The sequence below is a fragment of the Sinohyriopsis cumingii genome, chromosome 8 (assembly GCF_028554795.1).
Source record: "Sinohyriopsis cumingii isolate HCF-2022 chromosome 8, ASM2855479v2, whole genome shotgun sequence".
NCBI classification, from domain to species: domain Eukaryota; kingdom Metazoa; phylum Mollusca; class Bivalvia; order Unionida; family Unionidae; genus Sinohyriopsis; species Sinohyriopsis cumingii.
In genome coordinates this window covers 49,497,289-49,522,654 of record NC_142968.1, presented here as the reverse complement: position 1 = coordinate 49,522,654, position 25,366 = coordinate 49,497,289, and the positions used below count along the sequence as shown (strand labels likewise).

Here is a 25,366-nt window from a genome sequence, read left to right as displayed (position 1 = left end):
CACAGGCTCTCTATGGCAACGTCATCTGCATATTGTACACTAAGCAGACGTTTGTAACTCCCTCAGTGCTTTGTACCAGCAATGAAAGTAAAGAATATCCTACATTGCGCATAATGTATATTGTAAACTCCTCCCGGGATGCATATTAAAGAACGTATTGCACTTAATGCAATTAAACCGTGCAGTTTTTTCTAGGTAACATTTTACGACCACCATTGACATTACTGTAACAGTAATATTATCATTCAAAAGGCATGTAACACACTAATAGAGCTATGCCAACTTTGGTGACGTTGTGCACATTGCACCATTGTCACCAAGTAAGGGACCGCTCCGGTGGCCTAGTGGTTAGAGAGTCCGCCTCTGATGCGGGAGGTCGTGGGTTGGATCCCCGGCCGAGTCATACCAAAGACTTACGAAAATGGTACTAACAGCTGAATCGCTTGGCGCTCAGCATTAAGAGGTTAGTGTTAGGACTGGTCGGCCTGGTGTCAGGATAATGTGGCTGGATGGGACATCATGCTACATGTCTGCGGCATGATGCCCCAGTGCTAGACATCACTATAAACTGTCATGCTGCAGACATCGTAGCGATATGACTGAAACATTGTCAAAGCTACGTTAAAAATCCAAATCACACACACACACACACACACACACACACACACACACCAAGTAAGCGACTCTGCTATATGACGATTTAGTATCCAATTCGCATATTTTATCCCTATATCACTTGCCCCGCGGACACACATGTGAAGAGTAAGAAGACAGTTCCAAAAACCTTAGCTTCTTCACGTTGTCAAGGTTAATCCAGTATATGTTTGGTTGTAACTTTTGCTACACAAAAATGTGTTAACGTGTCGTTTACCTATACGAAAGCGTACCTATTCTCATTGGAGCACTTCCGTTGTCATTTATCATCAATTTCGGAGGTGCGCAGGTTTAGCACGTTGTCATAATCTTCGATATTGGACGTAAGGAAATTGTGCATGTGGTAAGTAATCCCATAATTCCCCAATATAACTGATCGTTTTAGCAAAAGACCGGAACTTGATAAGTTCAGACAGCATGTTGGCATCGCGTACTGATGAAATACTTTCGTTATGTTCGACTTCATATGATGTGATAATATAAAACAATGTACTTATGTGTGCACATTCGCAGCATCGATATAAATCCTACACAATATACCTCGAATGCATGCGAAGGTTCTCATTTGAACAACTTCGACTCTTTGTAATGGTGTAATATCACTATTAAGATTAGTGCGTCACAAAGTTGATTATTGAAGCAAGCTTTATTATTGTATCAGCCTAAGAGATGTTATGAATTTGAGGGAAGAACAACTCTATTTGCTTTTCGTGCTGAATTTTTTATCATGCCCCAGTTTCTTTCGTGAAGAATACATCAAATTCATTTTACAACGGCTTGAACATATGTTTGAGCCATAACATTAGAAAGCTTTCCCTTTGCAACCAATGAAAGAAATAGCTCCAGAAAGTGAAGGTAAACGCCACAGCACTGCCCCCTCGACACATACACGTACACACACTTTTCCATTAAGAAAAACAAATTATAATGAAAATTAAAAAGACGGCATACCTGTTCGAGAATATACATATTATTGCAGGGTCAAGACCAATTTAGATGATTTGGCACGTGAATTGTGAAGCATTTTGAGGCAAAGAGAAAAATCATGAAATCTGATAATCAAATGCATACAGAAACATTCAGCTAATGACAACTTTTTTTTTCAATTACGATCTGTAAATAATTTCATTCGGTAGGAGACCAATACAGTCCCCAGTCGTTCAGTGCGTAATTTCCTTAATGCTATAGATATTGTAGACGGTTTGGGGGGGGGGGTGATAGATAAAAAATTATTCCCCCAAATAGCTTTAAACTAATTTCGTTTAATTTGTTGAAAAGGATTGCTTATAATATGCACTGTATAAGTTGAGAAAAAAAGTATATTGAGGTAAAAATAAATTATAAATCCTTTCCCGAGACCAAACATCAGCCCCCTCCCTTAAAAAAAAAACGAAAGTAAATGAGATCAGTCCTTTATTGAAGCACCATGTAAATGTTGACGCCCAATTTTCAAGGTCTAAAAAAGAACATGTTTTCTGCAGACACTCGCGTACTGAACTCAAGAATCGTATACATTCTTAACTTTAAGAAAACACTATTTCACAAAAGCTCACAAAAAGACATATTTGTTCCCCAGTCTTTGCTGCCGGTTATGTGAAACCCGGAGAGTGCCGATATTACATAGCGTACGAATTGATATTGTAACAAATTTTGAATTTTGTATTTGTAAATTTGAGATATTTCCGGTTTATATTTTGGACCTATTTCCAGTCTGTACTTTGGACCTATTTAAAGATTTTAATGTAAATTTACAACAGAAAATCTTTTTATACGGATGTTGAGACGCTAACGAAAAAGAAGCGAGTAGTCCATGAGCAGTAGGTCCTTTTCTGAACACCGGTCATTTATTTTACAGTTCAATAAATTACTAGAGCTATTACCATGACTAAAATGTTTTCTTTTAATGTCTAGAAGATACTTTACATCACTCATTATCAAAAGGAGCAGATACAGAGGCTTCCTGTTCGTGTGTATGTTAGTAGTCGTTGTTTCTTGAAATGAAATTTTGGTCATCTCAAAAGAATAGCTGAAAACTTGAACAATTCGGTAGTAAAATTGCAACCACTAAGACTTTAAATAGTCTGTTATTATTTCGAAAAACAAGTCTATTGAAATACAAAAATAACATACAAAGTCACATGCTGTTACGGTCAGTCTCGTATAACTTCTATCAAATTGAGAAGGGCATAATCCAGTGGAATCTTTCACCATGGCCCTTACGTAGCCTTTGTTCCTTCCAATTAGAATTTCAATTGTTCCACTCATAAAACATTCTGCAAAGAAACGGATACTGAGAATTAACCGATTTTTCTGAGGTACACATATCTGGTGGATTCTTTATTTATAAAATAAATAAACATAAAAACTGCGCGAACAATTTTTCTTCTGTTGAATCACTAGATCCATTCGCAATTCACGAAATACCGACGAAACGTTTAGCAAAAACACTTTCATTCCACAAACAAAATGCATAATAAATATCGACAGCGAACGTCGTTGTTTCCAGGTTTCTTTCAGAACTTTTAGTCTTAAATTCAGGGTCAGTACGGCCATCTCACAGACAACCTTCAGCAATGTAACAACTTTTGAAGTGTCTTACACAGACAAGAAGCGTTGCACGAAACTAAGCGTCCATTCTCTGATGCGCATGTGAATCACGAATGAAGTGGAATGATGATGATGTGGTTCAATTGTTTTCTGCAAACAAGCATCATGCAAAAAGGCCTGTCTGTATGTCTGTGTGAATGTATGGCATCCATTCATGTACTTATCAATCAAGACAGGATTCGACAATTTCCGTCGAACACGAAAGTAGGCTCGGTATTGTAGCCTACGTCCATCATATTCAAAACTATTTCTAAGAAAATTTATATCTTATCTGCTGCTGGATTAACAATTATTGTGATTCCTTTATAATCCAATCCAAGCAGGACAGTTAGCAAACTCGGTAGTCCCGTCATGTATGTATGTAACCGGTGATTTCATTTGATGCATACAAAGACTTTCACGTGTCGACCTAATTGTAACTTGTACTTCATACAACGTACTTACAAATAGAGGAAGTTTAGTGATTGGCAACAGTATAGCAACATATTTTGAGAGCGATCAGTTTAAAATAAATAAAGTTTGGATGCTTTAAAAAAACAGTACACAGTGGAACAAAAGTAGTCGATAATAAAATGAATTAGGACCTACTGTTACGTCTTTCTAATGTTTTGGAACTCCTGGTACTTGATTGTGTCATTAATATTTGCGATTTTATTCTTGGATGTAAATTGTATTGATTATCAACATGTAGATTTCATATGGGCATATGTCCTTCTTTAAGGTATTAAAGAAGGTAAAATTGCATAGTATCTATAAATAGATGCATACATATGTTTTGACAGTGACAAATAATAAAATTATTAGTTAATATGTTTACGAGATTCGGCCGAATTGGACAGATCGGTCAGGTGGTATGTTAGCAAAATTAAACTAATTCCCATTTGGATGGGTTAAATCATGCTAGTTGTTCTACGTTGTTGGAAACTTGCGACTTGTCCAGTAGATAGTAGTGACAAATATGCGAGTTTTATTTTCGCGCCAGAATATAACTAGCTCAGGCAGGGCAGTCATATTATTCTTATTTCTCGTGTTCTCGCTGTTGCATCAAGTCTGCAGAAGAAAAGCGTTTGTTTGGATTATTCAGTGGAAATAGAAATGCTATTTAGACTCTAATATTATTTTGTAACTATTGCGAATCATTCAAAGGAGTTCTAGAAAATGCCATTTTCACAAAGTAGCTTTTCATGGCAGACTAGTGCATTTCCAGATCTGAAAATTATACGGAACATTTCACTCGTCTGGTTGATTGGTTGTATTTTTACGGAGCATCAGCATTGTTAGGCTATTTAGCGCTATAGAAAAGGTAATATGTTGGATTATTTCAAAGAGATAAAAGGTTTTAATCGACCAACGATAGAAATATCAGTTAAAAGCAAAACGATAAGATGTTAAGGTCACTTGTTTGGACTTTAATATGACCTTCTCGTGATTATTTTGGATTTAATTCATAATACTGCAAGTTCCTCTTGAATTTTAATTTATAACATTGATAATTAAATTGTTTGTTAAGATATACAAAACTTGTTGGTTTTGCTTCTTTCTGTTACTTAGTTTATGACCATAGTCTTAACACTGCTGTTAAAACATATGGCTGAACGGTCACGCTTTTGTTCCGAATGAGAGATGTGTGTAGTAGTCGGCTTCCATCGCTATTCTGTGAAAGGCCAAACCAGGGCCTGAGGTGGAGTTGGAATGGGGTGAGATAATTAGATGGGGAAAGAAGTGAAATGAAAACAAGCCGCTAGATGGCGTTGACATAGCTTTCATAAGACATTATTTATCAAAACAAACCAATGTATTTTGAACTAATGTAAGAAAAATTAGTTTGTATATTAGCTTGACGTAATTTTTCACGCAATGTATATTATGACTCCCAATTATCTCACAATTTTTAAGAGGGAAGAGATCAGAATATATTTATTTGATGCAAATTATCCACATATGTGCCACCCAAACCGACGGTAACTGAACTTTCCCTTCTTTCATGGATAGTACCGCTACTTCATGGCAATGTTATATTTTAAGAACTTATCTCCATCTCGAGCATTATGGGGGTCTCTATCGGGTTTATGGAAAGGAAAGAGCAATGCCTCAGTCATTGACACATATGTATGTATGTATGTGTTTGTGTATGTATGTATGTATGTATGTATGTATGTATGTATATGTATGTATGTATGCATGTATGTATGTATGTATGTATGTATGTATGTATGTATGCATGCATGTATGTATGCAGTCTTTGGCAGATATTTTGTGATCTGTCAGGCTTGTTCTTATGTTCGTGCCTCTGTCCATCAGTTATCAGATAGAAAAGAAGATTTAAGACAATAATACTTATAGGAATGCGTTACAACAAATTAAAAATAAAGCGAGTCCCCCACCCCAAAAGGAAGAGAGAAAAAAAAATCCAAGGGAAATATTTAATGTCTTTACTTTTGTGACTTATTACCACGGGAACGCAAAAACTTGTTTTCCCAGAGCAGGTCAGATTCTATATCATCATGCATGAACTTTCATATCAAGAAATTTGTTATAAATGTGAAAATTGTTTACATTTTATTTGTTTTCGTTTCGAAAATTGTTCTAGATCCGGCCTTCAAGACATGAAATATTTCCCATTAATGAAAGGTAAATATACACTTATTCACATTTCAAAGCACATAAAAGATTTACATTTATTAGTTACACATTGCCGAAAGTCGGTGAAGGAATGTAAACATATTTCTCTCTCTCTCTCTCTCTCTCTCTCTCTCTCTCTCTCTCTCAACATAGATACGTACTAAATTGTTGTCCATTTGTTGCCATGTTGAAAATGATTGTAAATAATCCAACGAAGATAAAAGCCTGAAATGAAAAAAAATAAAATAAACTACTATATAATTAACGTTCTTTACATTTCTCCATAAAATATCCGGCAAAAATGGATGACGTAGACTACAGTGTTGGAGCGATGCAGTGGAATTTGAATATTAGGATTCAACATGTGTATGCCACCCGTACTCATCTCGTTTAACCAGGCTCTCGAATGAGGAGGCTTAGACTCGTGAAATTTCTTAGCATTGAGTGCAAACAAAAATAAGGCTCAGGAAAAATCTTGTGTGCACGCTGATTGGTCGAAAGACTACGTTAGTTAATGCATCTATGAGGGCTATGCGATACTGGAGGATTTTATTTATGCAACATATATTTATATGTTTGCGTCTGTTCTCATGTTTTTAAATAAAACCCGTATATGTATCATATTCAAGTACCCGTTTCACCCCCACCCTCGTTTCCACGCGTCGTGCAACCCTCTACAAATGGTGAAAATTAAAAGCATCAAGGATATAAAAAATGTACAAAGCTTGGTCATTTTGTTTAACAATTTAAATTTCTAATGTGAACGTCGCCAAGAAGTCTTTAAATTTGTTTTCTGGTTCACTTTCCAAACCAAACGGAAGTTTCTTTGCTAAACACATAGTGGCCCCTAGTGGGTCTCCGTTACGGATCACTGCCATCTCACCTCTGCCTGCGTGGGTTCGAGTCTCGGGTTCAGCCAGTGTGGGTATGTGAGAAAGCTTGCCAGTAGCTTCTCGTGGGTCGGTGGTTCTTTCTGGGGTTTTCTCGGGTTCTTCCTCCACCATTAATACTGGCCGCCATGTATAGCCTATCGTGTGCTAAAAAATGTTAAACCCTAAAACAACAACAATAACAACTAAACACAGTCATACCAATGTATTCGAGTCATTCTTTTGAACAACACGTATAATGCGTTCGCAGTCTACAGTACCGCCTGAATATTTCCGTACATTTCGTTACCTTCAATTTGTTTAGAAATATTCAAACTAGACTGTTGCAAATATTAGATGCAGACAACAGATTTTACTGAACATGGACTGTTCTAGGAACCGGAAAAGGACGGGACCAGTCACTCTGATAGTTTACATATACAACTTCTGCTTGGTCTGAAACATGCAAAACGAAATAGAAAAAAACTATGTTCGAGACCACCTGTTTTGCGCACTATTTACATTCTTGTTTATCGTTTCTAAACTCTGACTCTCGCACACATGTGTGTGTGTGTGTGTGGGGGGATAACAACTACAGGCAATGTAGGCGGATATTATAAGTCATATCTTTAACTTGGTCCGTAAATCTTACCTCTTTCGAAATTGTGAGCGACACCCGTTAGCAATATTTTATAGAAAATAACTTTTACCAGACTCGCGCACGGCGCAGCTCTCAGGTCGCACAAATCTTCCGGATGTACAGGCCTGCACGTTTTTTATCCGACCACAACTTTATGGCGAGATCAAAAAATATATGATGCACAGTTTTTGTGTTCTTGAGCTGAGAGTGAAAATCATCGTTTTGTGTTCTTGAGCTGAGAGTGAAAATCATCGTTTTGTGTTCTTGTGCTGAGAGTGAAAATCATTGTTTTGTGTTCTTGAGCTGAGAGTGAAAATCATCGTTTTGTGTTCTTGAGCTGAGAGTGAAAATCATCGTTCTGTGTTCTTGAGCTGAGAGTGAAAATCATCGTTTTGTGTTCTTGTGCTGAGTGAAAATCATCGTTTTGTCTTCTTGAGCTGAGAGTGAAAATCATCCTTTTGTGTTCTTGAGCTGAGAGTGAAAATCATCCTTTTGTGTTCTTGAGCTGAGAGTGAAAATCATCCTTTTGTGTTCTTGAGCTGAGAGTGAAATTCATCCTTTTGTGTTCTTGAGCTGAGAGTGAAATTCATCCTTTTGTGTTCTTGAGCTGAGAGTTAAAATCATCGTTTTGTGTTCTTGAGCTGAGAGTGAAAATCATCGTTTTGTGTTCTTGAGCTGAGAGTGAAAATCATCCTTTTGTGTTCTTGAGCTGAGAGTGAAAATCATCCTTTTATGTTCTTGAGCTGAGAGTGAAAATCATTTTTTTTTGTGTTCTTGAGCTGAGAGTGAAAATCATCCTTTTGTGTTCTTGAGCTGAGAGTGAAAATCATCCTTTTATGTTCTTGAGCTGAGAGTGAAAATCATCGTTTTGTGTTCTTGAGCTGAGAGTGAAAATCATCGTTTTGTGTTCTTGAGTTGAGAGTGAAAATCATCGTTCTGTGTTCTTGGGCTGAGAGTGAAAATCATCCTTTTGTGTTCTTGAGCTGAGAGTGAAAATCATCGTTCTGTGTTCTTGCGCTGAGAGTGAAAATCATCGTTCTGTGTTCTTGAGCTAAGAGTGAAAATCATCGTTTTGTGTTCTTGAGCTGAGCGTGAAAACCATCCTTTTGTGTTCTTGAGCTGAGCGTGGAAAGCATCGTTTTGTATTCTTGCGCTGAGAGTGAAAATCATCGTTTTGTGTTCTTGAGCTGAGAGTGAAAATCGTTTTGTGTTCTTAAGCTGAGACTGAAAAAACATCGTTTTGTGTTTTTGAGGTGAGCGTGGAAAGCATTGTTTTGTGTTCTTGAGCTGAGAGTGAAAAACATGTTTTGTGTTCTTGAGCTGAGAGTGAAAAGCATCGTTTTGTGTACTTGAGCTGAGAGTGAAAAACATCGTTTTGTGTTCTTGCGCTGAGAGTGAAAAGCGTCGCAACATGCAAAACGTAATCACATCACGAGCTGGGAGAGCAACTACAAAACGTATTTAAGTTTTGTTATGAAACACTAAAACTAAAAACTATAATAACCAAATCCTCAAACATATACCAGCTTACCTATCAACACGCCAACAATTTTGGTGGAATATGATGATACAAACTAACCAGATCAGTAAAAAGCAACGGGTAAATAACCAAACCCAGCAAGACTAACGTACAGTCCGTTTGACTTCAGTTATAACCCTGTTTTTAGACATTTAATCTATAGTCTCTGTATATTCGGTATCTTGAGCAAAGTTTTAAAATCACAAATGTTGATATAATGCCATATAAGCAATTACAGAAAAAGTCTTGAAAACTATTCGTGCACAAGAAAACTCTAAATTGGTATATTTGCAAAAGTGCGCCATGCAATTGTGCGGTGAGTGCACAGTGCAACACATGCCACCTTGGACCTCGGTCATGAATAAGTAAAACGCTGTTGCAGAAAGAGGAAATAGAGAGAAACAAAAGCAGTAAAAGGGAGAGAGAAAGAGATGATAATGTAAATGCAAATAAAAAAGTAGGGAAATACAGATGCAAAAAGAAGAGAAAATATGGAAATTCAATTTAGATTAAATGAATTAGAACTGGCAAGAGGACGAGACTGTCCCACTTCACGCATAAAATCGGATTTTGATGTTACCGGAAATATTAGATATATACCCCCTTGTAAAGGAAACGAAGTAGATAAAGATTGTTTCTCATTAAAATATGAAAATTTGAACCGACCAAGAAAGCATTTGACACTATTACAAAGTGTACTTATTGGCAGAGCTGCTGATATTTACATTAACTCTCATTGCAACAGAGTGTTGTTTATGACGAAGTTACGGAATATATTTTGAAGGGTTATCAGTTGGTCCCAGAGGGATATCGACAAGGTTTTAGTAAATCAACTCACCAAACCTATGTCGAATTTGCATGGGGAAAAAGAAAAAGTTGATGGGTGGGGCTCTTTAAATAAGGTTAATAAAGATGATAATAAATTTAGACCAATAATCTTACTTGAAGATTCAAGAATTTCATCCACAGTAATATCAAGACCTATCTTGACAAGGAAAAGGCGGAAACTTTGTAAGGGACAGCTGGTACAACTGACAATCATTCGTTAACTCACAAAGTTCATTTTGTCAGCGCGTTTATGACTCAGACTTATATTGGTGAACAGCCATTTCAGCCTTACAAGAGCACTTCCAAATCTCAAACTGGCACAACATATAGGAATTAAGTTCCTGATAAGACTGATGAGAAATTCTTATCTCGTCCTGCGTGAGCCTATTGCAAGAAAGGGCCAAATTATTCTAATTGTTACAGATTGAACAATAAGCGACATAATCAAGAGAGAGCCATCACAATTGCTTTTATTTCTGTGAAGTCAAGCTTACCGTCAAGTATCGAAAGCAGTACGTAAGTTGGGTCAAACAAACTCCAGTCTGCTTTTATTATGGAGAGTTATGTACCATTCATGTCGAAAGATCCTGTATCACTTACTAGTGATTCTACTAACCCTATCGCTATTAAAATGTGTAGGGACACGGGAGCTTCCCGGAGTCTATTATTACCAGGTAGTTTGCCTTTTCCTGAGAAGTCTTCTTCTAGTGAAAGTGTTCATATTTAGATTTAGAGCGCGGCTTTGTTAATGTTCCTCTCCACTGTGAAATTTGTTAACTAACGTAGTATCAAAACCTGTGACAGTCGAAGAGTGACATATTTACCCATCGAGGGAATTCATTATAATTAGGCAATAACCTAACTGTAGATAAGGTTGCCGTTACTCCACTTGCAACTGACAAAAGTCGTTTGGATCACATTCGAGCCTACTGAAAACAAAACCCCTGAATTATGTCTAGCTGGTACAGTTACTAGAGCTATGGCGATGGAAGCTCATGAAAATTCTATTGATCATGAAATAACTCCATTAGCTGACACGCGTATTGTACAGGCTTTTGATGAGATCATGTTTGCTCTTGTAATGGATCAATCAAATAATATTGAACAGTGATCTCTTCGACTACTCATTCAATGTATTTTAATCAAGGTGATAAACGACAGTCACTCAGTGTCAGTCAGGAACAAGATCCTGACATCTCGTGTTTTAGAGGGCTATTACCGAAACGGAAGCCCAAGAAGTATTTTGTTATTTTGTTTAAATGGGGTCGTTGTGAGAACATGGCGACCACCTGAGGTACTCGCTGGTGATGAAAGGTCAGTGAGCTATCAAATGGTTGTTCCTATGCGGTATAGACAGGTAGTTCTTAGTTTTGTCCACGAAACTCTATGGCTGGTCATTCAGGATTAACAAAACTTGTCACAAGACTTTTAATCAATTTGTATTGGCCAACCATTTTAAGTGATATTGATAAATACTGTGGATCTTATCACACTTTTCAAGTGGTAGGGAAGCCCAGTCAGAAGATACCCAAGGCTCATCTGCAACCGATTCCTGCATTTAACAAGCCATTTAGCAGAATAATGGTATATTCTGTGTCGGTCTCTTAACTAAGATCGTGTCCGTCAATCAATACATATTTACCATAATATATGTGCCAACATGATTCCCATAGGCAATTCCTTTAAGGAATATTAAAACCTTTAAGGAATATTAAAACTAAAACTATAGTAAAAGCTTTGACAATTTTTAAAATAATTTGGCCTTCCTAGATTTGTCTAATCTGATCAGGGAATCAAAATGTATGCCAGAGATTTTTCAGCAAGTTGTGGATGAATTATCCATCTAGCACTCTAAGCCTATCATCGTAAAAGCCACGTGACTTTAGGAAGAGTGGATCAAACTTTAAAACTTATGATTCGGTAATATTGTTTATACCAGAAATGATTTGGGAAAATGTGTTCATTTACTGTTAGGGAATCAGTTCAAGAATCTTTCATTTTAGATCCTTTGAAAAAGTGTTAAGACATACTGTCCGTGGAGCACTGAAGTCGTTAAAAGATAAACATCTTTCAAATGAAGATAAAGGAAATTAATCTTCTCGATTATGTTTCTAACTTTAAATACATGTTGTGCTGAAAGAGAATAATACATTCCACCTGTCAATAAACTATAGAAAAGTGAACAGTGTGACCAAAAAATATTTATTTCCAATACCAAGAATAGATGAGAAAATTCGACATTTGGAAACGATTCTGGCAAATTCTACGGACGGAAAGGACAAGGGAAAGTTCGGCATTTATAATTCCAGATGGACCTTTTCAACAAAAAGTGATGCAGTTTGGAATGAACGATTCACCTTGTACCTTTCAATGTTTACTGAACAAGGTCTTGTTAATTGTGACAATTACATCGATATCACCATCTACATGGCCACATGGAAACACCATTTGGAAACAATTCGGAAATTCTTCAATGGACTAAGTGAAACAAATATGACAATTTAACTCAAAGTGAATTTTGCCGTGCTTGTATTAATTTCTAGGACATTGCTGGACGCGGGCAAGTTAACCCTGTAGAAGTTAAGGTTAAGGCTACCTCTGAATTACCTGTGCCTATCGCTAAAAAGAAGTTGCAATGTTTGGGTACTACTGGATATTATCAGAAATTTTGCTCAAATTGTTCCATAACTGCTAAACCCCTGACTAATTTGTTAAGTAGAAAATCCAGATTTAAGACGTCTGAAAAATGTCAGAAGGCCTTTCTAAAAAGTAAAATGTCGTACTTAAGAGTGCGTCAGTTCTTTCAGTTTCAAATTTTAGACAGTCATTCAAATTGTCTGTTGATGCAAGTTAGTTTAGGGTTGGAGGAGCAGTGATTCAAGAAGACAAAAATGTTGTAGATCATCTGGCGTGCACTTTTGCTAAACATTTAATAATCACCAGATAAATCATTCCACAATCTAGAAGGAATGTTTGGCTTTGATATTGTCTTTGCAAGACTTTCAAATGTATATTAGTTAAGCTACTTCTTCTAATATTATATTCAGTAATAATATCCAATTACTCTCATTGCCAAGAACAAAAAAAATTATAAAGGTCGAGTGTAATTTTGCAGGAATACAATCTTGACATCACGCACACCAAGGGAAATTATAATCTAATTGTTGATGCATTTTCACTTGTATATAATTATTATATTGCTTTATGTATATTGTGTGTCATATACAAGACTTTTGTTTATGTCAATTTAATCAAATTTATATTAGACTAATAGAAGAAAGCTTCATTGTATATAAATCTTTTTGTAAAGGAAGGCGTTGTGTATATTTAATTTGTAATTGTTATTTTTCTCTCCATGATTTTATTGTGTTTTTGACTTGACATTGTCCAAAATCAAGTTCATAATTTACCTGACCAGTAAAAACTAATATATAGCTTGTATTTGTCCAGAGTGGGGGTAACAAATATTAGGATCAATATCTTGGTCCCAGTCAATTATGTTTACCCTGTTCCTTATTATAATTTTAGTAATGGATTTTATTTTGTAAGCAATCCGGTGTTCTAGAATGGAAAATTCCAATAAATAGAATTAGTATTTTTCAGAACATGCCAATTGTAACGTAGGTCAGGTAGAGGGGTTTTTTAGTCTTATTTGCTCGAGAAATTATTCATTGTTTCTTCACTATCGTTGCGCAAAATCAGTCGTATTGTTCTGCTCAGTATCTGATCTGGGTGAAAATATTTATTCAAATTATTACTCTCTGGAACTACAAAAATGCTCCTTGATAATATTTCTGGACAGAAACATTAACTTGGAATTATAAAGAATTCAGACAAGGACATCATGGATTATATTATTGTGACTAATTGGAAGACTGTGCGCATCATCACACTTCAGGTTACTGGTGGATAAGTAAAGTCATGACTACAGGTACATAAACACCTTCAACGCTGGATCTTATTTCGAACACTACTGGAATTAACTTAGAACGTTAGTCATAAGGACTGGTGATAGAACTTTTAATAATATATGGGAGACTGGTGATGAAACTTTTGGGGCTAATTGAGATTTAATTTGCAACACTAATTTGTTTCAATTTTTACTTTGTATTAAAGGGAAACAAATTATTTGTCGATTTTTACAAAACCTGCTGGTGTTTGCTTTTCTCCCATTACTTAGTTCATGACCATAGTGTCTCGTATGTATTTAGTAACAGATTTTATGTACATCTGGCGTATCCTTTCGCAGCGATTTAGCATCGTAGACATGAAAACATAGGCAGAGCATGCACAAATAATGTAATCAGCAGATATACGCGTCAGCTGAATATGTATTTTAGGTCAAAGGGACCGTTTATTGTGTTGCCAAGAGGTATGAATACAAGTATGTAATAGAACGATTCTGGCAGTACTGTAGAAATAAACATAAAACACGAAGCGTAACAAAATGATCCACATTTGTGACGACGGAGTAGCACTCACTACGGTACATCTCGCAAACTTGTACGAATCGGGCGTAACAGTATTTACGAGACGCATACAACCAATATGGTGTTGAGCTAAACGCAAATACTTGGCCAACAATGAAGAAGCTATGTACATGTATGTTCCAAACGTTGGCTCTCAGATTTACTTTGGGGTGGGGGAGGTTCTAAGAAAGCCACTCGAAACTTTCCCTACAACTAAAAAGGAAGAACCATTTTCATACGAATCGAATTTTACACTATCAATGACTTTTTCGTGAAACATTTGAATCGACAAGAAAAGGCAGGTTTGTCATGAAAAAAATTATATTGATCAAATTTGAAACTTTTGCATCTAGATGTAAAGACAATTTTCATGAAAAGAGCGATATTCTTCATCAAAATTTAACTTCGCGAAAATGGCATCTTTTCTCGCGAAAATATATTGGAGGTAGCATCATCATCATCATCATCATCAGTCTCATGACCTAGTGTGGTCGTCGAGGCGCTGTGCTGCTGAACATCTGACCAGTTCCCTCCACTTGTCTCGATCATGTGTCAATGCCTGTTTCTCCGCAAAACTTTTCCTGGTCAATTCTGTGATGTTGTCAGTCCACTTTTTTCTCTGTCTACCTCTCCTTCTGCCACCCTGGAGGCTGCCCTGCAGGACTGTTGTGGATAGACTGTTGGCTCTAGTGACATGGCCATACCATTTCAGCTTTCTCTTTTTGACGGTGATTGAGGAGGTCTTCATATTGGCCTACTTTGCGCCTGATGGTGTTACGCACTTCTTCATGTGTGATGTGGTCCATGTAAGAGATGCCAAGGATGGTTCTGTAGCATCTCATTTCATGTGCCTGGATTCTTCGTTGTAATTCTGCTGTCAGGCTCCAGGCCTCACATGAGTACAAAAATATTGAGATGACTAGAGCTCGCAATAGTCTGATTTTAGTTTTCAGACATTCTTGTCTCTCCAAATGGGTCTTAGCTTTGACATAGCTGCCATTGTTTGTGCTGCTCTTGACAAAATTTCTGCTCTTGATCCCTCTTCGGTGATTATGGAACCAAGATATTTGAACTGGCTCACTGTTTCCAGTTCATATCCTCTGACTTTAATCTTGGCTGAGATCTGTTTGCCACTATTTGCCATCAGCTTTGTCTTCTCAGCGCTTATCTCCATGTCAAAACTTAAAGAAAGCAAAAGAAGATTGGACTGGACAAAAGTGCACAGAAATAGAGAGCAGTCTGATAAAGAATAACAGCAAAAAGGCATTCCAAATTGTGAAAGACCTCACCAGACAGAAACAACCAAGAGTCAGTACCATTCAAGAGGAAAATGGAAAATGCCTCACAGAAGCGAGTGACATTGCAGAAAGATGGACTGAGTATTGCAAAGAACTCTACAACCATCAGTCCACAGGAGACCCAGGGGTGCTTGAAGTTTCAAACTCCTCAAATGATGATGATTTCCCCATTCTCAAAGAAGAGGTGGAGTCAGCAATAAGAGCACTGAAGAATGGGAAGGCACCTGGAGTAGACAACATCCCAGCTGAACTTATCAAGAATGGGGGTGGGTAATCAGTGAAAGAGCTACTAACCAAAATATGCAACAAGATCTGGCAGACAGGTGAATGGCCAACACAATGGACCCAGTCACTGATTGTAACACTCCCCAAAAAAGGCAATCTCCAGCTGTGCCAAAATTACAGAACTATCAGTTTGATCAGCCATGCTAGTAAGGTAATTCTGAAGATCATCTTGAACAGACTGAAACCACAAGCAGAACAAATAATAGCTGAAGAACAGGCCGGGTTCTGGAGTGGAAGAAGCACAACAGAACAAATATTCAATCTCAGGGTTCTGTGTGAAAAGTACTCGCAACACCAGCAAGACATCTATCATGTGTTCATAGATTTCAAAAAGGCCTTTGACAGAGTGTGGCACGAGGCATTGTGGGCCACAATGAAATACAACATGGGTCAAAAGTTGACCAATACCATCAAGCAGATGTACGCCAAGGTTACCAGTGCAGTAATTGCCCAAGGTTCTGTGGGGGACTGGTTCCAGACAACAGTCGGAGTGCGTCAAGGCTGTCTCCTGTCACCCACGCTTTTCAATATCTACCTAGAGCGCATCATGAGCGAAGCCCTGGAAAACCACTGGGGGACAGTCAGCATTGGAGGGCGTAACATCACCAACCTCCGCTTTGCAGAGAACATTGATGGGCTGGCAGGCACTGAAGACGAGCTTGCCACCTTAGTGAAGAACCTGGATGAAACATCTCCCAGATGTGACATGGAGATTGGAGGTATAACGATATTTGTCTCACAAAAGCACACGTTTTCACAAGAATGGAAGGTTTTCCATAAAAACTTTACTATGTTTTACGTAACAATTAGCAATTCTAAAAAGAAAATTGGTTATGTGCATAGCATTTTTTCGTCAAGTATTTAGAAGACACTTATCAACTGGGATTAAGTTTTATTAAGTGTTTTATTTTCCTGCGAGATCTCTTGTACAGTAAGCTTAAGGGCTATTAGCTCCATAGGGCGAGCGAGTGTTTTATATCCAAATATCGTATAGAGACCGTAACAAGTAGAAAATATTTCATTATTTACTTTAAAATAGTACGTTTATGGAATGTGCATGTACAACCGGTTTTCCTGGAAAGGTATTTATAATAGCAAAGTATGCAAACTGATGCGAAATTTTACGCGTAACACATCACGACATAGCGATACAAATGATCGATTGCGTTGCAATTATTCCATGGCATCAAGCCTGAAAAAGGATTAATGAGTATTAGGTTTCGTAAACGCATGGGACCTTACGTACACCTCATTCCGTAAATATCACGTTCCACTGAAATGGAGGCTGCCATATTGGTCTTACTGTGGCCAAAACACATTATTGGCAAGTTATATTGTACGCATATGTGTAAAACTATGGCTGTCAAACTTTTCACAAAGCAAGTACAGTTGTGATCGTTACTGTTAATAGCGAAGAAAATTCCGAAACATGTTAAATATTTACTAGAAGCGGAATTATTCCAGATGTTCATCCTCTGAGCTTGATATTGTCCAGTATTATTAGACTTTCATGCTTAATAGCCATATAAAAATAAAGAAAATTGTGAAACATATGCTACATATAGTAAATCTGCATTAAGTTTCTTCATAAACGGTACATAACTTGGTTGAGCTTGCAAATATGGAACTATTTTATTTACAGTATTTTTTGCTAGCGTGTGAGAATGTATGTTCAGCAAGGCTCAAAATGCATTTGTGGTAAAAAAAAAAAAATCTTTATTTGTACAAACCTTAAATGATCCGGCAAGGTCGATCCGTCAGATCTGGTTGATATTGCGATTGTCACTGAACATGAATATTTATGAAGTGTAGTTAACATGATCGAGACAACAAGTTTAGCAAATATACGTTTTTTGTCCTCGTGTTCGTCTAAGGTGGACGCTCCCATATCATATAGGTCGTGCTCGGGGAAAGTTCAGTTTTATTTTTCGATTTAGCTGTACATAAACTGGTCGTGTTTATGGACATTTCCTGCATTCCTTGAACTATTTACTGGTTTTATTTGGTCTATGCCATTTGAGCACTTAGGGTTAGTCAGTTTATATCGTGCGTTAATTCGAGTTATTTGCAAAGACACGGGGATTTTTTAAAAGGAAAAAAAATAAGGAGACGATCTAATGCCGCTGGTTTTTAAAATAATTGCAAATGTACGCAAACCACTAGCTGTATCAAGAGCTGTCAAGACGGGACAGTGACATAATGCAAAGATGCTAATGATGAAATGAATATCTGCTGATGATAAAGCTGCCAACATTGTTAAACAGCGCATGTCACTTCAGCATAACTGTAAGTTGCATTATTTCATCACGATAGTAAAAATGCTGCGTTTCCAAATAAACGGTCTGTGGACATCTTCGATGGTTACAGCATCATAAACTTGGAGTGTATCAAAGAGAATTGTCAGCTCGCTCTGCCTTATGTGAGGGTAACATGATAATCGCGTATGGTGGTAGTCTTATAGCCTTACACAATGAAACTCGTAAATGGGATGAGCTTATATCTTGTAGCGACTGATTCGGTAAATAATCGCTTGAATACAGCCAGGTAGGAACATAGATGCACAGAATGTACATACATGCATAAAAAGACATTAAAAAGAATATTAGAAACTGTTCACCTTCGTTATCATTATAATGTTTGTCACCGTCATCCGCATTATTGCTATTATTATTATTATTATTACTATTATTATTATTATTATTAGTAGTAGTAGTAGTAGTAGTAGTATCAACTGATACGTGCAAATTGTTTCATTTCGTCCTTCATTAAATGGTACTTTTGGTCAGTCAAAGCTTCCTTACCTTTTATTTTGGTCTATGTTGCAAGTTTTCAGAACTGAATAGAATGTTTTATCTGCAACCAGAATATTCAAATAAACAGTTCATATTCGTTGATTCACAGTTTGGAAGGAAAAACACACAACTCATTGCCACTCGGTTATTTACTGAGCGTCAGTGACATTTTTGTTTCATTGCATACATACTTCCTTTTTATATGGACTACTTGAAAGTCGACAAAAGGAATTGGATTTGTATTGTTATTTATTTCACAAACTCGTTTCCAAGTGTTGCTATATACTTTGTATAAAGAAAAACAACTACATTATTATCACAATATTTAGCCATTTGTTTCATAATCAGGGTACCATCCCTCACCCACTACTAAATGGAGCATTTGTCAATAGCCATCAGGTTGCATGGATGCATGTAAAAAAAATTGTCAGTCATGTGACAGGGGGTCAATGAAGAAGACCAATATGGCAGCCCCCATTACACTGCATTACGATGTACGTCACATGCATTGCGTGCAAGGTTCAATGTATGTGAAAAACATAACGCTCGACGAATCTTGCTTAGTCTTCATGCAACACAATAATTCCAATGCAATAGCTAAATTCTATCTCAATGCTGTGATCTACTGAGCGTAAATGCAACATCCCATTGCCTATTGCACCCCTTATAAATATATTTTCCACAAAACAGAATCGACCTGAAATTGTACATAACATATTCTTTACGTTAATAGATAAGTTTTCTCTTATTAGAATTATATGTGATTTTGGGCTATACCGAACCCACCCATCCTATGAAGCCTATTCACATTTCCAATAACTTTTTAGTTTTAAACTCTGGCTTTTAGGTAAAACATGTAATGAAGTTATAAAACCGAACATAAAAATAAAAAGTGTTTGTCCTCGTGGATGCGAACACAAATTATAACCTCTTGGGAATGACCATAATGAAATCGAGATATTAATATATGCTAGAAGTAATCACAAGGTATAGGATTTAGTTGTACTCATTAGAAGTCTTCTGTCAACACTTCGCATTGTAATGACAGACGTCTGGACATAAACCTCAATGCATAAGGGTGATCGGAAATTCACTGAGGGTTCTAGTAAGAAAAAGTATGGAGTGTAAAAGTTGTACTTACCAGTTTAACCATGTTTAATGATGCAGCTTGCGTGAATTTGACACATGAAATGAACACGATAACGGTCATATGTTCCTTAAACTAGACAACTATCCATCGCTGCACGTGGCAATAAGATCCACATGCACGTGCAGACACGAGAGTTCGGTACTTTGCTCGTGCTTCTCTGTCTCGGTCACTCCCTAGTCCCCCTTGCTTGAACTATCAATTATACAAAACTGGTTTCTCAAGTTTTAATCCACTTGAAGGTGAAATCGACCGTCGTTTGGTCAATACGCCATGCAGTGTGACTTCAGATGAACATACAGGACAGAATACATTGTAATTAATACAAATATAAGAGTAATTAGAATACACCATTTTAAATACAAATCGGTAAACATATTAAATCAACTTGCATTAAAATAATTTACTGTTGTTTATCAGTTGTTCAAAATGTAAGAAAACATTTTAAAGGATATTTAAAACTCATGTCATTGCAATATCACAAAGATGAGATCACACTGAGTCATTACAATGGATTTACCGTAATGCATAAAGACTAAGTAATATGCAACGAACGTTACATTTTGCATATACATGGGGCCTTGTGGAATGCAAATTTTGATTAGTATCAACAACGGAAAGTTGCAGTTAACAAGATAAAGGTCGACTTGGAGAACATTTGCTCGAGGTTAGTAAATAAGTTGCTTTGTTACTGTTTCATTACAAGATCTTTTAATTTAAAATATAATATAATGGTACTAAACCAAGTTTGAAATCTTTAATAAAAATATCAAAGAAAGATTTGAACATTAATAAGATTTTATGTATACTTTACAAGAGACAGACATAGCTGGAATCATGTAAACAACAAGCAAAACAATGCCACAGTCAGCACACTTCAAAAGAGTTTATTGTCTTCACAGTTTTAGGTTGTTGAAACAGAATAATTTCTTCATTTTCTTTCATTACAAAGTTACAGGAATAACATTCAGAAAGGGCTGGTAGTTTATTGAAGATTTATACACGAATCAGAGAAAACGATGGAATGGGTGAATTTGAAGAAAAAAGAGGAAAAGACATCGACAGTAATTACCGGGACTCGATGCATTCTCGATTACGATTGTATTTTAATGTACTGTCATAGAAGTATAAGATATTTTGCCTGTTATTTGCTATATGTCAGTCAGTCATTTTGCATGATTTCTTCAGATACATATGTATCGTTTTTAATTTTAATAGTAAAGTGTATCAACCAATTGCTCAAACAATGAGCAAGCCTGGAAAGGTATATTTTGTCTAATAAGGGGGGGGGGGTGCGTGCGTGTGTGTGTGTGTGTGTGTGTGTGTGTGTGTGTGTGATTTGGCTATTTATCGTAGCTGTAACAATTTTTCAGTCATATCGCTACGATCTGCAGTGTGGCAGTTTTTATAGTGATGTCTTAGCACTGGGGCATCTTGCCGCAAACATGTAGCATGATGTCACACCCAGTCACATTATCCTGACACCAGACCAACTAGTCCTAACACTAACTTCTTAATGCTGAGCGTCAAGCGAGGCACCTGTTAGTACCAATTTCATAAGTCTTTGGTAAACTCTGCCGGGGATCGAACCCACGACCTCCCGCATCCTAGGCGGACGATCTGACCACTAGACCACCGGAGCGGTCTCTAATAAAGAGGTATAGGGTGCTTAAATTACCCGTCGATGTGCAACTATATTCATTTCATGTCACGCTTTTCTCTATGGGTCTAAATAGTGCAGAATAATGGGCTTATAGCAGCATAAACCATTGACTGACTGAACATGGAATGTTGTAAAGTTCTTAAAATGTGTCAAAAGTTGACTTAAATACGCATCATGGTTGGAGAGTTATGACGATTTTTCTTGTCTGGTTATTTTTTTGCTTTCTTTGAAAACAAAATTTTTTCGGGGAAAGGGGATTTGGTAATTAAAAAATGAAATAAAAGGAGTTGTCCGGCATATTTCATAGAGTATTACTTTTAGCAAAAATATTTGAAATGATTGTCCATTATCGAGCAAGATCGATTATCAAACCATTCAAAGTCTCAGATGGCTAAAGTCATCAGTAGAACTTAGGCTGAATGTTAGGCTGAATGTTCAGTTTGATGTTAGGTTGAATGTTCAGTTGAATGTTCAGTTTAATGTTAGGTTGAATGTTCAGTTTAATGTTAGGCTGAATGTTCAGTTAAATGTTAGGCTGAATGTTCAGTTTAATGTTAGGTTGAATGTTCAGTTAAATGTTAGGTTGAATGTTCAGTTTAATGTTAGGTTGAATGTTCAGTTTAATGTTAGGTTGAATGTTCAGTTTAATGTTAGGCTGAATGTTCAGTTTAGTGTTAGGCTGAAAGTTCAGTTTAATGTTAGGTTGAATGTTCAGTTAAATGTTAGGTTGAATGTTCAGTTTAATGTTAGGCTGAATGTTCAGTTTAATGTTAGGCTGAATGTTCAGTTTAATGTTAGGTTGAATGTTCAGTTTAATGTTAGGTTGAATGTTAGGCTGAATGTTCAGTTTAATGTTAGGCTGAATGTTTAGTTAATGTTAGGCTGAATGTTCAGTTAATGTTCGGCTGAATGTTCAGTTAATGTTAGGCTGAATGTTCAGTTAATGTTAGGCTGAATGTTAGCCTGAATGTTCAGTTAATGTTAGGTTGAATGTTCAGTTAATGTTAGGCTGAATGTTAGGCTGAATGTTCAGTTAATGTTAGGCTGAATGTTAGGCTGAATGTTCAGTTTAATGTTAGGCTGAATGTTCAGTTTAATGTTAGGCTGAATGTTAGGCTGACTGTTCAGTTTAAAAGGAATTGCCATGATTGTATATACAACAGTTCTAAATATGTTAACTGTGATGTTTAATCTGAATTTAAATTTGAAGAGAGGTAGACTATATTACCATTATGATAAGAGTTTAGTATTGTAAATTAATAACATGAAATCATAGACTACCGATAACATGGTGTAGGTTTTATTGTATTACTAAAAATAATTGGCAGATCAATTGTGTATTTTACGTAAACGTGCTCACGAATGCCATCATCTCCATAATTATTCATATTTTAACAGACAACCCGCATAGTTGATACAAAGGACTGTATATTTACACTTTAGTGCCTATACATTAAAACTATTGCCGTATGAGATAAGCTTTAATAGTTAATAAACCTTTGACGTAATTGTAGTATAGGCCTACAAGTACAGTATACTAACTTTTGTTAGGTGAATGTTATTTGTCACATGTCAGTTTCTCGAGCTATGTTTAATCCTCTTTCCATTCTGAATCCCACATACCCGGGGCTACTGTTATAGCAGGTTTTGAACCCGTTTATGGACAAAACTTAATACTCGGTAAGCTATACCTCTCTGTTATATGCAGCGGACCGGGTTAGGACCGGATCAGGTCATGTGTTGGGATATTTTAGCCGATAATTATAGCCTGTCATGTGATAAAAATAACATTAAATTAAACAAAAGACATGAATATGCGAAAGATTGTCTCCAAACGCAAACAGTATGGCATTTGTAGACATTACCTACGTTGTGCAGATCAAATTCATGTCACATGACATTCGAATTAGCATTGTTGTATTGTTGTTATCTTAAGAATAACGCCATTTCTAACCGTCAGATTGGCTGCCAGTATATTTCGTGGAGGAATGATCCGGAAAACTCCAATTAAGTACCACTGACCTACGGGAAGCTACTGCAAGCTTTATCACATTACCAATTTGGCCGAGACGCTAATAATAATAATAATAATGAGGACTTTGTATAGCGCCTAATCTTTAGAAGCTCTAAGCGTTTTACAACATTAGACAACACCTATAAGATAAAAAACATATATAATGATATGATTACAAAAACAAACACCATGAAATTAGAAAACATAAAAAACATGATGAGAATATTTAAGGTAGGAAACATTATTAGGTCCTTGAGTTTGTTCTTGCAGTCGAAATAAGCGAGTTTTGAGAGCACTCTTGAATGGGATCACTGCGTCTTTGTGTCTAAGTTCAGTGGGCAATTCCTTCCACGCTGCTGTTCCCTGGTATGTAAAAGAACGCTGTCCATATGACTTTGTTTTCATAGTGGAAATAATGAGTATACGATTGTCAGAAGAGGAGCGTAAGTATCTTACTGGTGTGTACACATGGCTAAGGTCAGATAGGTATGTTGGACTAGAGTCCGACAGTGAAACGTAGCACAGAGAACAAATTTTTTGTTTGATTCTGGATCGAATGTATAGCCAGTGTAGGGTACAGAGCAGCGGGGAGGTGTGCTCTGATCGTGGTACTCTAAGTATGATCCGAGCAGCTGTGTTTTGAACGTTTTGAAGTTTCTGGAGTAGATATTGAGATGAACCAGACAGAATTGAGTTACAATAGTCCAGTCTTGAAAGTACTAATGAACACACAAGTGTTTTAGTGGCATCAGCTGAAAGATATTTGCGAATGGAGCTGATGCGTCTCAGCTCAAGATATGCAGCCTTGCATATGTTCATGACATGTTGGTGCAATGTGAGAGTACTGTCCAGAGTAACACCTAGGTTTCGTACTGATTGTGTGAATTTAATGTTGGTGTTGCTGATATTTATTGTTAGAGGTAAAGGATGTGAATGAGAAAGTCTTTGTTTTGTGATCAGAATGGCCTCAGTTTTATCATCATTCATCTGCAGCTTGTTACTTATCATCCATGATTTCACATCAGATATGCACCTCTCTACACCTGAGGTGCTATGGCAGTAATCGGTGAAAGCGAACGCTTTAAACCCACTCGGTCACCCTGGATATTAACAGATGGGTTTAAAAATACCTTGATATGGGTAAATAGTTCATTCACAACAGGTAATTCATAATAGAGAAAAATGATCTGGTTATACGAATCATTCAAATAACTAGTTCATTGGAGAGAGAGAGAGAGAGAGAGAGAGAGAGAGCACTCAAAACGTAAACACTCTCATTAACGAAGTACGCTATTGAATGACTGAGTTATACAGATCCGTTAATGTATGATACTTAACACGATACTTTCTCCTGCTTGAATGAATTTAGAAACAGCGGTGAAAACGTAAAGCATGAAAATCTTCATTTCACTCAATAGATAAATTGAGAGAATGCTGGACAAAACTGGAAAACATGTATTACCTTTACAGTATACTTCTAGAATTCAATAGTATAGTATAGATAGTATACTTTTATATCCTTAGATTCCGAGTGACATAAGATCGGATAAAAAGTTTCTTGGAGTGCCCGGTTTCGATTGTAGGCTCTATCTTTAAACTCCTGGTTGTATAGTAAGTTACAGTATATCTACGTCACCGCGTCCGAATCCCAACCACTAACCTCCGAAACTCTGAACCCTACGCCAGTATGGAATAGTACTCGGATCTTTGCATCCCTGGGACCTGCGTTGTGGATAAGAGTATACGTTTCTCATTTGTCCGGACAACCTGAGTTAGGACCGTACATGGGCATGTAATTTCTGACACATGTCGCAATACAGAAGTATTTATTGTCGCATGCCTTCAAATTGGAAATAAGATGAAAGTATAATTCATAAAAATTAACGGTTTCGCATGACGTATGCATAATGTCACAATGAGTTTAGAGCAAACAAATCCGTTGGCGACAATTTCTGGAAA

The 25,366-nt window shown here is 36.8% G+C and overlaps 1 protein-coding gene across 3 annotated transcripts in view; it reads right to left on the bottom strand.

The window, feature by feature from the left end:
• LOC149793468 (uncharacterized) overlaps positions 1 to 25,366 on the bottom strand; it is a 60,737-nt gene that overhangs the window by 23,308 nt on the left and 12,063 nt on the right. For 2 of the 3 annotated variants that reach the window (XM_089967462.1, XM_089967463.1), the window contains exons 2-3: positions 6,045 to 6,108; positions 2,785 to 2,927 (exon numbers count right to left, since the gene is read on the bottom strand). In XM_089967462.1, coding sequence (XP_089823588.1) covers positions 2,785 to 2,927; positions 6,045 to 6,069 — 168 coding nt within the window. In that variant the 5' untranslated portion in view covers positions 6,070 to 6,108. Of the gene's footprint in view, positions 1 to 2,784; positions 2,928 to 6,044; positions 6,109 to 19,724; positions 20,164 to 25,366 lie in introns of those variants that run through there. The other variant, XM_089967461.1, reaches the window with a different exon arrangement.